Source organism: Herpailurus yagouaroundi, unplaced genomic scaffold, assembly GCF_014898765.1.
Source record: "Herpailurus yagouaroundi ecotype Mexico unplaced genomic scaffold, PumYag 185, whole genome shotgun sequence".
In the NCBI taxonomy this organism is placed as follows: domain Eukaryota; kingdom Metazoa; phylum Chordata; class Mammalia; order Carnivora; family Felidae; genus Herpailurus; species Herpailurus yagouaroundi.
Window position 1 is genome coordinate 4,706,490 of NW_024412416.1, and position 13,833 is coordinate 4,720,322.

The 13,833-nt window shown below is 49.5% G+C and overlaps 1 protein-coding gene across 3 annotated transcripts in view; it reads right to left on the minus strand.

Moving 5' to 3' along the window:
* The window catches only part of ALPK3 (alpha kinase 3), a 56,491-nt gene that overhangs the window by 12,074 nt on the left and 30,584 nt on the right, over window positions 1-13,833 (minus strand). For all 3 annotated transcript variants that reach the window (XM_040493564.1, XM_040493563.1, XM_040493565.1), the window contains 4 exons: window positions 4,191-6,210; window positions 2,488-2,635; window positions 1,951-2,078; window positions 1,790-1,825 (listed from right to left, as the gene is read on the minus strand). In XM_040493564.1, coding sequence (XP_040349498.1) covers window positions 1,790-1,825; window positions 1,951-2,078; window positions 2,488-2,635; window positions 4,191-6,210 — 2,332 coding nt within the window. The remainder of the gene's footprint in view (window positions 1-1,789; window positions 1,826-1,950; window positions 2,079-2,487; window positions 2,636-4,190; window positions 6,211-13,833) is intronic.

The window sequence follows — 13,833 nt, forward strand, 5'->3', positions numbered from 1 at the left end:
CCAACCTCCAAGAAGGACACAGGAGCCAACCTCCCAAAGGGGCTTCCATTGGCCCAAATCAGACAATCTTACCAACTAAACACAATGGTTTGTACAATGTGGTGAACGTACCAAATATGTTTTAAAAATATTCATAATTGTAATTTAAGAAATACTCATTCCTCCCTCAAAAAACCCCTCGATCTCACTGGTGACCTTTGGGGAATGCTAGGACACCGTCTCAGGGCAACCAAATAACAGAAGAAATCAACTGATGAATGAAGAAGTGACAGAATTAAGATACTCTAGCTGTAAATCCTAATGAAATAATGGATTTAGGTAATAATTGGTAATTGCAAAAACCCCTAGGTAACAAGTATCCGGTACAGTTTTTAAACTCTTCCAAAGGACAGATCAGGCAGAAACAACTGAATGAAGGCAGGAATCAATCTTAATGTTACTAAAGCATGACAAGCTTTCTGTGCCTCCAGAGAGGATGCAAAAGGAAAGACACGGCACGTCTGTGAAGTGTTCTTACCCTCTCTCCCCAAAAGTGCACGTGAATCTGACCAAGCTCTTGCTCTAATTACAAGTTGTTTTTTTTTTTTTTTTAATGTTTATTTTTGAGAGAGAGACAGAGTGTGAGGGGGGGAGGGGCAAAGGGAGGAAGACACAGAATCTGAAGCAGCTCCGGGCTCTGAGCTGTTAGCACAGAGCCCGATGCGGGGCTCGAACCCACAAACCAAGAGATCATGACCTGAGCCAAAGTCGGGACGCTTAACCGACTGAGCCATCCAGGCGTCCTGATCTAATTATAAGTTTAAGGGAAGCACATGAGTAGAAGAATGTATGAAATGGTGTTAAATCAACAAAATCTAGAGCGTAAGCAACTCTACACATCAAGCAACTTCAACAAATAAATGGCAAAAAAAGGGGAACGATGAAGAACAGTCATATATTAGAGACTTAACATAGATCAGCCCAAAGTGGTGAGTGGTTCCTAATCCAAGTAAACCAACACCTGGGAGACAACTGGGAAAACGCAATCGGATGTTTGAGGACATTAAAGAACTACTACGAAGCTTTTAGGTGTGGGGTTATATTTGGTATCGAATAAACTTGACAACTGAACAGAAGCACTAGTTCAGTCACTGGCTGATCAAATGAGTGAATGAATGAATGAATGAATGAGTGCACTCGTTGGCAGTGAAGCTCTAAACATCTACCATCAGCTGCCTTCGCAGTCCTGACCCTTAGTGCGTCTCGGACAGAAGCCTCACAGACTCTTCCCCTCATGTTTGGGGAAATGCCTTATAACTTGGGGACGTCACAATCACCAGAGAGCCTACTGAAAATGCAGTTTTCCTGGGTCCTTCCCCAGACGTTACGATTAAGGGTATCTGCGGCAGGGCCCAAGAAACTGCATTGTTAGCAGCCGTGCAATGTGCATCTGATGCAGGAACCCACAGAGCACCGTGAGAAGCTCTGGGAAGGGAGCAAGCAGGGTAAAGTGTGTCCTAGCGGCCAGTCCTGCCCTTGATCAAGGGCTCCGACGTGGGCCAAGGGCACAAGGCTGGATTAATTTCCTGTGCGAGGGCCTCTTAGCCACTCCTCCTCCCCACCCCATCTTCCCCAACCCCCCCTCCTGAGCCCTATCCTAAACTAGGAGGCAAAGGGCAGCTGGTGTGGAGGTAAACTTGGCATTTGGAATGGATCCCGTGTCCTTAAAAGAAGGCCCTCCCTGTGGACCGCAGGGGTAGGGGTGAAGGTCCGCCCGCTCCTCCCCTGGGGTGGGGGGGGGGCACCATACCTTCGCCTTCTTCTCTGGAGACGAAACCTGACAACACTGTGGAGAAAAAGAAGAGGAAGCAGCCACCCTTAGGCTGGCTGCCTGCACCGTCTCTACAGAGATGCCCGTCGCCCTCCTGCAAGGGATGCACCGGGCCGGGAGCCCGGGAGGGGTGCGCTCACCCTCGGGGCTGAGGCAGAAGTCCGTAGAGGCCGAGCCGTGCTCATTGTGGATGGTGCATCGGTACACGCCGCAGTCCACGGGGGACGCCTGCACGATGGCCAAGGCCGCCGGGCCCTCGTCCCCTGCACTGCAGGGAGGGAGACCCTCCCCGTGAGGACCATGGCCACGCGCAGCCCAGGGCCAGACTGTGGTCCCCAGGACCCTCCCACCCTGCCCTCAGACGCTGCCGGGGACCCCGGCACCGAGAGCTCGAGCGGGCAGCCGGACATGCTGCGGTTAAGAGCTGGGCCTGGGTCACACAGGTCTGGTCCACAGTCCTGATCCTCGCTAGCTGCGTGACTATGGGCAAGTGACTTAATACTTCTGAGCCTCAATTTTCTCCTCTCTGCTAAGGAAATACTAGAAACCCCCCCCCCCACTGGGTTACTGTGAGCAGAAGATGGGGGGCACAGACCCAAAGTGTGAGGACGATGCCCCACTCTGTTAGCGCCATAACCAGGGAGTTGGTCAGTGGAGGCACTACCCAGCCGGCTCACCTCCTGCCCACCTCGCCCACTGGGCGCTGATCCTTGGCCCAAGTCAAGACGGAGTCACTCAGGATGTTGAAAAACTGACACCAGAGCTTCAGGCTGCCGGAGGCATCAGGAAACTGCTCTACCCGAATCTTCCGGATCACCTGTGGGGCTGAGAGCAGGGGCCCAGTTGAGAGAGACAAGCCACTTCCCCTCGGTCTTGTGCCCTCGCTGGCCCTACGCCAGCTTCCCTGGTTGTTCCTGGTGGGACAGGTGAGGGAAAACAGGATTCAGGCTTCCACACAAACACACTGCTTCCTGGTCCCCCGCTGCGGCCCCCCCCCCCCCCCCCCCCCCCGCCCCCATATTGCTCTGACTCCGAATCACACAGCCGAGCTGGAAAGTTCCCACTTCTGTGCTCCTCCCCCAGGCCTGGGGGAGCCTCAGAGCGGAGGACACACACAGCAGTTAGGAGAGGACCCCGCCCTCGTGGGGAGCACAGCATAATGTGCATTCTTGAATCACTGCGTCATATACCTGAAACTCATGTATCGGCGTGTGTCAACTAAAATTACAAAAAAAATTTTTTTTAAGTTTATTTATTTTGAGAGAGACAGCGTGAGCTGTAGCGGGGAGGGGCAAGAGAAAGAATTCCAAGCAGGCTCCACGGTGTCAGCGTGCAGCCCGATGTGGGGCTTGAACCCACGAACTGGGAGACGGCGACCTGAGCCGAAACCACGAGTCGGACACTGAACCAACCGGGCCACCCAGGCGCCCCAGGTGTCAACTAAAATTTTAAAAAATGAAACAACAGAAAACAAAATCCATGGGAGATTAAACAGATGAATGGAAAGCAGAAACAGAGAACCCAGATTACCAGAATCGGCAACTGTCATACCAGAATCATGTCTGTACAGAGCCATCAGATGGTAAACGTATTGTGGAGGACGCTATGGCAACTGTCTGTCTGACAGGTGAAAAGGGAGAATGCACTGGAGGCACACTAGCTGGGAAAGCCCACTCAAGAAGAAACAGATTTTACACGAATGGCCTTAATATCTCTTAGAGGAACTGAGTTCACTAAAAATAGCAAAGAAACAAAACAAAACACAAAGTTTTTTTCTCAAAAGGCTCTTGTGGCATTAAAAAAAGAGAGAGGGGGGCACCTGGGTGGCTCAGATGGCCCAGCGTCCAACTCCTGATTTCAGCTCAGGTCACGATCTCACGGTTCATGAGTTCGAGCTCCGAGTTGGGCTCCGTGCTGACAGCAGGGAGCCTGCTTGGGATTCCCTCTCTCCCTCTCTCTCTCTGCCCCTCCCCGACTTGTGCTCTCTCTCTTAAAATAAATAAACTTTTTTAAAAAGAGAGAGAGAGAGAAGAACTTCAGTGTGGGCTCTAGGCCCGCCTCTGAGTCCCAGCCCCTCCTGTTCAGGACTCATGTGACAATTCTGCACAGAGGGGACGGTGGGGATGTTGGCGCTCCACCTAGAGCACCGTGGGAGCCAGGCCCCATCTGAGGACCTGATTTCTTCTATCCCACTTCCCTCTCGATGGTGCACAGCTGGTGCTATTCCCAATCCCGAGGGGCAGAGCCAGGACAAGAACGAGGCCTCTAGGACTCCACGATGGTGGGGTCATTACAGGAGAATGCCCTCAGTAACCCCTCTCGGGCTCGTGTCCCCCCCCCTGCAGGGCGCTCTCCCCGCATCACCCTCCCCACTGCTCACCTTTTAGCAGCTCTTTGGCTTTCCTGGCTTTGGCCGGGGTGTCCTGCTTGCCTTCCTCCGGGACCAGCTCTGCGTCGAGGCCGCTGGCCTCCTCCGGCCGCGGCACCTCCAGCATGCCTGCCTTCCTGCCCTGGGTAGGGGAGCGTTTCTCCCGCCCGGGAGTCCCCGGGGACCCGGGCGCGAGGCCCTTCCTGAGCCCCCGGGGGGAGACTGTGGGGCTCTCCCTTTCTTCAGGTTTGGCCGCCTCCCCATCTCCTACCGCTCTGACCTTGGGGAGAAATCTCTTCCTCCGGGCCCCCAGAGCTAGTTCCTCGGGTGTGGCTGCAGGGAGACCTGTCAGAGCCTCCCCTGGGGCCTCCTCCTCTCGGAAGCCTTCCTGGGCCCCTCTGTCTGCTGAGAGTGGTCCCTGACCAGAGGCCGTGTGCCCACCTGCCTCCCCCAGCGGCCCCCCCATGCTGCTCTCCTGGGACGTCCCCAGGAGCCCAGGCCCCTCGAGGGAAACCTCTCCCTCGCCCTCACTGGATCCTTCTGAGGCCAGCCCAGGGCCCTCCTCCTCGCCCACCACGATGGCAGGGACGGTGAGGGTGCTGGGCGCAGGGCCCCGGGCTGCGGCCAGGGCCTGGCGGCCGGCCTGCACCTCACGGTCCAGGAGGCTGGTGAGGCGGCGGGAGGTGCAGGGGCTCAGCAGCAGGGTCTGTGCGCTCTGCACGAGATGGTTGTTCTCCACGCGCTCCAGGATGCGCCTGGACGTCCTGGGGCTCAGACCAGCCACTTCCACGTTGGGGACCAGCGTGGGTGAGGGCACCGGAGCCCCGCTGGCAGCCCCCTCCTGGGACTCTGCGCCCCCGCCCCCTGTCTCTGTGCTGGATAGCTTCAGCAGCAGAAGCAAGTAGTTTTTCAGGGAGTCTATGAGGCCAGGGTCGCAGCCACGGGGTCCTGGGGGCCTCCCCTCCACATCTGGCCCCTGGGCGCAGGCCCCCTCGCTGTCGGCTGCCGCGGTTGCTTGTGGGTGACTCTGGGCGGGGGTCCCTGGCCCCAGGTGCAGTGGCGGGGCTGACCTCAGCAAGGCCTGGTCCCCAGAGGGCGGGAAGGCAGTGGCACTTATGTGCTGAGAGGTCGGAGGGCTGGGCCGTGCCTCCTGAGAGCTCTGGGTCAGGCCCGGCCCCGGGAGAGAGGGCAGAGTGGGCGCCTCTGGGCTCCTGCCAGCCGGAGGACAGCCACCCACATCCACTGCCCCCGGCTGCTCCTCCTTGGGGCACGGGATGAGACCATCCTCTGGCTTGCCCTTGACCGGGCCCGACCACTCAGGCCCTTGGCATCTCACCCCTCCCCGCGGCTCCAAACCCCCCTGGGGAGGCTGCTGTGCTGGGAGCTTGGGGCCACCTGCTGGGGCACCCGGCACAGCCGTCTCCTCAGATCTGAGCACAAGACCAGGTTCTTCTGGGACAGAGGACCCTTCTGGGGTCTGTTCAAAACACTCAATAATCTGGGGAGACTGCGGACCCTCTGAAGGTGGGCGTTCAGGGGCTCTGGACTGTGGGCTGAGGCTGGTCACGGATCCCTTCTCTGACTGACCTTTTATGGCTGCGGACATGCTCCCCTCTGACCGTGTCCCCTTGTCTTCCTGGATCCTTCTCTTCTCCTGAGTCCTCTCGTCTGCCTGCGTCCTTTCCGCCTGCGTTCCTTCCCTTCCCTGTGCCACCACGTCCTCCTGGGAACTCCTGGCTGACGCCGTCCTCTCACTGTCTCGTGGCTCAGTGTCCACCTGTAGCTCCCTATCTGCCTGTGTCCTCTGGGTCGTTTGTGTTCTGTCTCCCTGGGTCCTCCTAGCCACCTGCCTCTTCCCGTCCGCCTCTGTAGTCTTCCTGCCTCCGGCTTGCTGGTCAGCCGATGTCATCCTCTGATCCGCCCGGGTCTCTGTGTCCATGGGCTCGATGACGCCCTGGCTTCTGGAGGAGACCGTACTGGCGCTGTTACTGGCCAGCATGGTAGGAGCCGGGTTTGCCTGGGATTCCGGGACCTGAGCGACACAGACAAAAGCAAGAACTTGGCTACATGTGCCTTAGGATCCCTTTCACCCTGGCCTCCCAGCCTGCTCTGACCTCATCCAGAAGTGCCCTGACGGGAATCCCGCCACCTGCTTCCTCAGGCCTGCTAAGCACACGTGATCAAAGTCCCAAGCCCGCCCACCCCGATCCCTGACGCCAAGAGTCTGGACCAAGGAGTATCCAGAATCCAGGTCTCGCTCCGGCCCTTCCCACCTCTCCCCAAAGAAACCCTGCCTTTCCCGAAAGACCTTGCTTGTGTGTCATCCCACCCCTCACCCCTGCCATTTGGAGGAGGGGATCCTCTCTCCAGGGCTTCTGAGCAATCGATCTGCCCCTCTTTTTTGGCACTAACGGCCAGCGAATAGAATTATGGGAAAAATGGGAGAGAGCCAAAGGGTCTCCCCATAGTGGCCTCAGTGACAGCATCCACCATTAACGCTGAGCGAGTGACATCCAGACAGAGAAGGTGAAAGTAATTATGAATGCCACCTGTGGCGGAAAAGTCAGTGAAATATTGTGCTATTGCCCTTTTGAACACCCACTATTCGCAAAGCACTCTGCTAGGTCCCTACTTATTATATACATATTGCCTCACTCCTCACAATATGAAACTGTTGTGAGCATTATTTCCATTTTAGAGATAAGAATACTAATGGCTGAGGGAGAAAGTGATCGTCCACTGTCAGAGAGTGAGCAGGACAGGTTAGCTGAGAAGGCGTGTCTAGCTTCAAATCCCACATTCTCTGCGGCGAGACTAGAATGGTGCCCAAATATAATCGAAGTGTTTCTGGTCTAAACATGGTGGCATCAGACAGTAATTTGCCTCTTTGCCTCCTGATTACGATCAAAATCAACAACGTGAACAAGAAAATAAAAGCAAACTTCATGCTGATTCATAGGGGCACATGTACCCCAATGTCTCTAGCAGCACTTTCAACAATAGCCAAATGATGGAAAGAGCCTAAATGTCCATCAACTGACGAACGGATAAAGAAGATGTGGTTTATATACACGATGGGATACTACTTGGCAATGAGAAAGAATGAAATCCTGCCATTTGCAGCCACGTGGATGGAACTGGAGGATATTATGCTGAGTGAGATAAGTCAGGCAGAGAAGGACAGACATCGTATGTTTTCACTCATATGTGGAACTTGAGAAACTTAACAGAAGACCATGGGGGAAGGGACGGGGAAAAACATAGTTTCAAACAGAGAGGGAGGCAAACCATAAGAGACTCTTAAATACAGAGAACAAACGGAGGGTTTATGGGGGGGCGAGGGAGAGAGGAAAATGGGTCATGGGCATTAAGGAGGGCACTTGTTGGGATGAGCACCGGGTGTTGTATGTAAGCGATGAATCACGAGAATCTACCCCCAAAGCCAAGAGCACACTGTATACACAGGGAAAGGAGAGTAGAACACCCCATAGCAGCAATCTCAGACAACACCAGCAAAAACACGCTGCTGAAGCGGACTCCTGAACATCTCTAAGCTCGGAGAATGGCTTTTGCACATACAGGGATTTAAGGAATATCGTTCCCACGAGCCCCGCTGGAGGAAACTACCGGAGAACACACTGCAAACCAAAAGGTGATTAGGGAAAGAACTGGCGGGAAGCATCAAATACTTATTAACCATAGAACCGAGACGAAAACCGGAGGGGCTTAGAGTAACAGAGCAAAATGTGAGTGCTGTATGCCCAGACCCGGCAGAGATTATATAACGAGTACAAAAATGGAAGGAGGAAGAAGGTGAGTGGATAAGCTCCTTGACTGTATCACCTACACAAACCAGGAGCCAAAGGTTTGCTCAGAGCTGAAAAACCAGGTGATAGAAATAGAGGATTTTTAACTAAACAGAGATAATCACCACAATAAAATGTGGGGGCTAATACAAGATAGAAAATGACAGGGGGAAAGGGTAATGGAAACACTTTATCATAGCTCATCATAAAAAAATTAAGACACCGGGGAATGCCTGGGTGGCTCAGTCAGTTAAGCGTCCAACTTGGGCTCAGGTCACGATCTCGTGGTCCATGGGTTTGAGCCCCGCTTCGGGCTCTGTGCTGACAGCTCGGAGCCTGGAGCCTGCTTCTGAGTCTGTGTCTCCCTCTTTCTCTGCCCCTCCCCTGCTCACGCTGTCTCTCTCTGTCTCTCAAAAATAAATAAATGTAAAAATAAGAAAGAAAGAAAGAAAGAAAGAAAGAAAGAAAGAAAGAAAGAAAGAAAGAAAGAAAGAAAGAAAGAAAAAGAAAGAAAGAAAGAAAGAAAGAAAGAGAAAGAACGGACCTTCAGTTAATTCCTGGTGTTCCAGGAATTAGGAACCACTAACATGAACATGAAAACTATAAAGAAAATGCTAACTTTTCACACAAGACTGATGAGAACAGAGCTTTCATGTTTTTTAGAACAGATTTTATTTTTTGGTAATCTCTACACCCAACATGGGGCCCGAACTCACAACCCCAAGCCCAAAAATCGCACACTCCACCAGCTGAGCCAGCCAGGTACCCCCAGAGGTTTTGATTAAAGTTATCTTCACTCCCCCATCCCCAAGCCTGATCAGTCCCTGAGTCCCAGTGAACCTACTTCCTCGGTGTCTCAATATCCATCACCTTCTCTGTCTCCACTGCTGACTGCCTAAACCATGCTGCCAACAATTCTGTCTTGCCTAGACACCTGCAAAGCCTCCTGACTGGCATTCGTGACCCTCGCCTTTGCCTCTGCTCAACACCTACCCTCAATGCAGCCCAAGTGATCTTACCAAAATACAAATCTGATTGTGACACTCCCCTGCTTAAACACCTCTCAAGGGCTTATCATCATTTACAGGATAAAGCCTAAAAGCCCGAGCCTCAAAGAGCAAAAAGTTTAAGAACATTCTGTTGGCCAGGGTATGGGGAAACAGGTGTCAGCACAGCCTCTATGGACAGTGATTTGGCATCATCGAATAAAACTAAAAACGCTTATACTCTTTTAAATTGCTTTTTGATCTTTATTTGTTTTTGAGAGAGAGAGAGACAGAGAGCGAGTGGGGGAAGACATAGAATCTAAAGCAGGCTCCAGGCTCTGAGGTGTCAGCACAGAGCCTGACACGGGGCTTGAACTCACGAACCGTGAGATCATGACCTGAGCTGAAGTCGGATGCTTAACCGACTGAGCCACCCAGGTGCCCCGAAACACTTATACTCTTTGACCCAACAGTTCCATTATGAGGAATTTATCCTATAGCTATACAAGATAGATACATAAATGCAGACGGACTTATATACAAGGATATTCACTGCAGCACAGTTTATAACAGCAAAAGACTAGAAATTACCCAAATTCCATCCACACAGAACAGATCCAGTGAATGATGGTACATCCATATTCCAAATAAATAAATATCCAAGTAGAGGGGTGCCTGGGTGGCTCAGACAGTTGAGTGTCTGACTTCTCGTTTCAGCTCAAGTCATGATCTGGCAGTTCATGAGTTCAAGCCCCACATGGGGCCCTATGCTGTCAGTGCGGAGCCTGCTTTGGACCCTCAGTCCCCCTCTCTCTGCCCCTCCCCTGCTTGTGCCGTCTCAAAAATAAATATTTTTTTTTCTTTTTTTTTTTTTTTCAACGTTTTATTTTTATTTTTGGGACAGAGAGAGACAGAGCATGAACGGGCGAGGGGCAGAGAGAGAGGGAGACACAGAATCTGAAACAGGCTCCAGGCTCTGAGCCATCAGCCCAGAGCCCGACGCGGGGCTCGAACTCACGGACCGTGAGATCGTGACCTGGCCGAAGTCAGACGCTTAACCGACTGCGCCACCCAGGCGCCCCTAAATAAACATTTTTTAAAAAACAAAAAAATATGGGCATCTGGATGGCTCAGTCGGTTAAGCATCTGACTCTTGGTTTCAGCTCAGGTCATGATCTCACGGTTTGTGAGTCTGAGTCCCACATTGGGCTCTGTGCTGACAGTGCAGAACTTGCTTGGGATTCTCTCTCTCTGCCCCTTCCCTGCTATGCGCTCTCTCTCTCTCTCTCTCTCTCTCTCTCTCTCTCTCTTTCCCCTTCCCTCTCTCTCTCCCCCTCTCCCTCTCTCGAAATAAATAAGCTTAAATAAATAAATAAATATCCAAATAGGAAAGCAAGGTGTGGACAGAAGGTACAATATGCAATCGTTTTGCAGCAAATATACAGACACACACATATTTTTAAATGCATAGAAAATAGTTCTGGAAGGATGCCCAAGAAACCAGTTCTGGCAACTAACTTCGGGAAGAGGAACAGGTGGGGGGTGGGGTGGCGAGGCTGGGAATTGAGGAAGACCATATTCTCCATATACCTTTTCTACTTTTAAAATTTTATACCATGTGCACATGACACGTATTTCAGCAATTTTCAACTTAAAGCCAAAATAAGTAAATAAAACCTCACGTGATCAACGATGCCCCTCCTTCCGCAAGGATCCCGTCTCTCTCTCTGGGTTCATCTCTTGGGTCTCTCTGCCCCACACCAAGTTACTGTACTGACTACAGGGTGCTTTTGTAACTACTTTGTGTATTTTCTCTCTAGGGGACAGTCTCAGCCTTCTCCTCACTCACCTGAAGGACTTCTCATCCTTGAAGACTGCGCTCAAGTTTCTTCTCTTCTTTGAAGACTGCGAGTTCCCTCCTCCACCTCACCCCACCCTCCAAAAAATTAGTGGCTTCCTACCCTAAGCACCCATGGCAAATGTACCAGTATGCCCTCATTCTGCATTGTACTTATTTGTTTCATGCATGTGTCACCTGCTAATGTGTAAACTCTTCCCCTCTGAAGAGGTGGACCCAGCAGTGTCTCAGAGTTAGAGACTTGGTGCTCAGTAACTATATGATGAATGATCAGTTGGATACTTTCTGGACACTTCTGCAAAAGCTGACCTCTCTAAACACGGTGGTGTGTGTGTGTGTGTGTGTGTGTGTGTGTGTGTGTGTGTGTGTGTCTACATTTGGACCTATGTGGAGATACAAGAAGGACTCTTGTGTATTCCTTTAAAATAACCACTGTGTGAGCAGTGGCGAACCCAGCTGGTTCTGTGTGAGCTTCTGCACCATAAAGAACATCCGTAGGTTTAATTTTCCATCCTTACTGTCTTCCTCATAAATTCTCAGAGATTAAGGACTCAGTCTGATTCACCTTTGCATCCTGCAGACTCAAGCACATAGGAGGATCCAGGAATCAACTACTGACTGAGAAGTACTATAGATTCTAACCCTCAAGAAGGGGCGTGGCCCTGGAGCGATGGTTTGGGGAAGCCAAGGGTGGGGGGGAGGGGCGCAGAGCAAAACCAGAAGGTTAACAGGAAGGGTGAGGGCAGTGCCTAGGATCTGGAATCTCCTTCTCCTGAAACCCAGACCCAGAGCTGATAGATACTGAGGTTTCATCATTTTTAAACGTTTGATAGAATTGCCAGTAAAACTATCTGGCCCTAACAATTTCTTTTTTGGAAGATTTTTGACTACAAATTTTATTTCTGTAACAGTTGTAGGGTTATTCAAGTTGTCTCATTGTTTGCATGAGTTTTGGTAGTTTGTGGTTTTTAAAGAACTGGTCTATTGCATCTAAGTTTTTGAACTATGTGCACAGTTTTTCATAGTAGCCCTTTATTATCTTTTTAATAGCCTCAGGGTCTCTCGTGTTACCATCTGTCATTCTTTTATTATTATTATTAGTAGTAGTAGTAGTAGTAGTAGAGAGAGAGCGAACACAAGCAAGCCTGGGAGAGGTGCAGACGGAAAGAGAGAGAGAACCTCAAGCAGGCTCCAAGCTCAGTATAGAGCATGCCACAGGGCTCAATCCCACATCCCTGGGATCATGACCTGAGCCGAAATCAAGAATCGGACGCTCAACCCGACTGAGCCACCCAGGCATCCTGACCTTTCATTCTTTTTTTCTTTTTTAATCTTTATTGAGGTATTAATTGACAAAAATGCTATAATTTAAGGTGTACAGCTTATTGTTTTGATACACCTACATACAGTGAAAGGATCACCAGTCAATCAAGCCTTTCTTTCATTCTTGGTGCTGGTCATTTGTGTCTTCTCCCATTTGTTTTCTTTGTGAGTCTTGCTAGAAGTTTATCAATATTACTGATTTTTTTTTTCAAATAACCAGATTTTGGTTTAATTTATTTTCTCCACAGCTTTTCTGTTTTCAATGTCATCATTTTTCTGCTCTTTTCTTTATTATCCCTTTCCTTCTTGTTTCGGGTTTACTTTAATCTTCTCTTTCTAGTTTCTCAACATGGGAGTTTAGATTTTGACTTTAGACCTTTCTTCTTTTCTAATATAAATATTTAATGCTATAAATTTTCCTCAAAACACTGATTTAGTGGCATCCAAAATTTTGATGTGTTGTATTTTCGTTTGGGTTCAGTTAAAAATATTTTCCAGGGTGCCTGGGTGGCTTAGTCAGTTAAGTTTCCGACTCTGACTCAGGTCATGATCTCATGGTTCGTGGGCTCGAGCCCCGTGTCGGGCTCTGTGCTGACAGCTCAGAGCCTGGAGCCTGCTTTGGATTCTGTGTCTCCCTCTCTCTCTGTCCCTCCCCAGCTCAGGCACATTCTCTCTCTCTCTCTCTCTCTCTCTCTCTCTCTCTCTCTCTCCCTCCCTCTCTCCCTCTCTTTCTCTCTCAAAAATAAATAAACATTTAAAAAAATGTTTGATATTTTCCAATTGTCCTTAAGACTTTCCGCTTTGCTGTGAGAGTGTATTGTAAATATTTTAAAGTGTTTGGAGACTTTCCTATTATCTTTCTGTCCTTGACTTGTAACTTAATTCCATTTTGGTCAGAGAACATACTTTGTATGATTTCAATTATTTTATATTTGTTAAGGTTTGTTTATGATCCAGAATATGATCTACTTTGGTAAATGTTTTACATTCACTTGAAAAGCATGAGTATTCTGTTGTCACATGGAGTATTCTAGGAGTCTGTTAAACCCAGTTGGTTGATAATGCTGTTCAGCTTCTTTTTTGTTCTTATTCTTACGGATTTTCTGTCTACTGTGATTACTGAGAGAATGTTTAAGTTTCCAACTGTAATGGCTGATTTGTTTGTTTTTCCTTCCAGTTCTTCATATATTTGGAAGCTCTGTTGTTAGAGGCAAACACATTTTTTTTTAATTATGTTTTCTTGAATGGACCTTTTTCTCATTATGAAATTCACTATTTTGCCCCAGTAATTTTCTTTGCCCTGGAGTCTATTTTGTCTGAAATTAATATGGTCACTCCAGTTTTCAACTGATTACTGTTTGTGTAGTGTATATTTTCTATTATTTTACTTTTGGCTTACCTATATCATTATAATTGAAGTCAATTTCTCATAAAAAGCATAGAGCTGGGAATGTTTTCGACCCATTCTCCCAATGTCTTTGTGTGTTTAGACCACTTATATTTAATATAATTATATGTTTGCATTTAGGTCAACTATGTTATTATTTGTTTTCTGTTTGTTTCCTCTGTTCTTTCCTTCCTCTGTTTCCCCCTTCCTATCTTCTTTTAGATTATTTGAACATTTTTAGCATTCCACTTTAATTTATATACTGTGAATTTTTTTTTTTTTTTTTTTTAAGTAG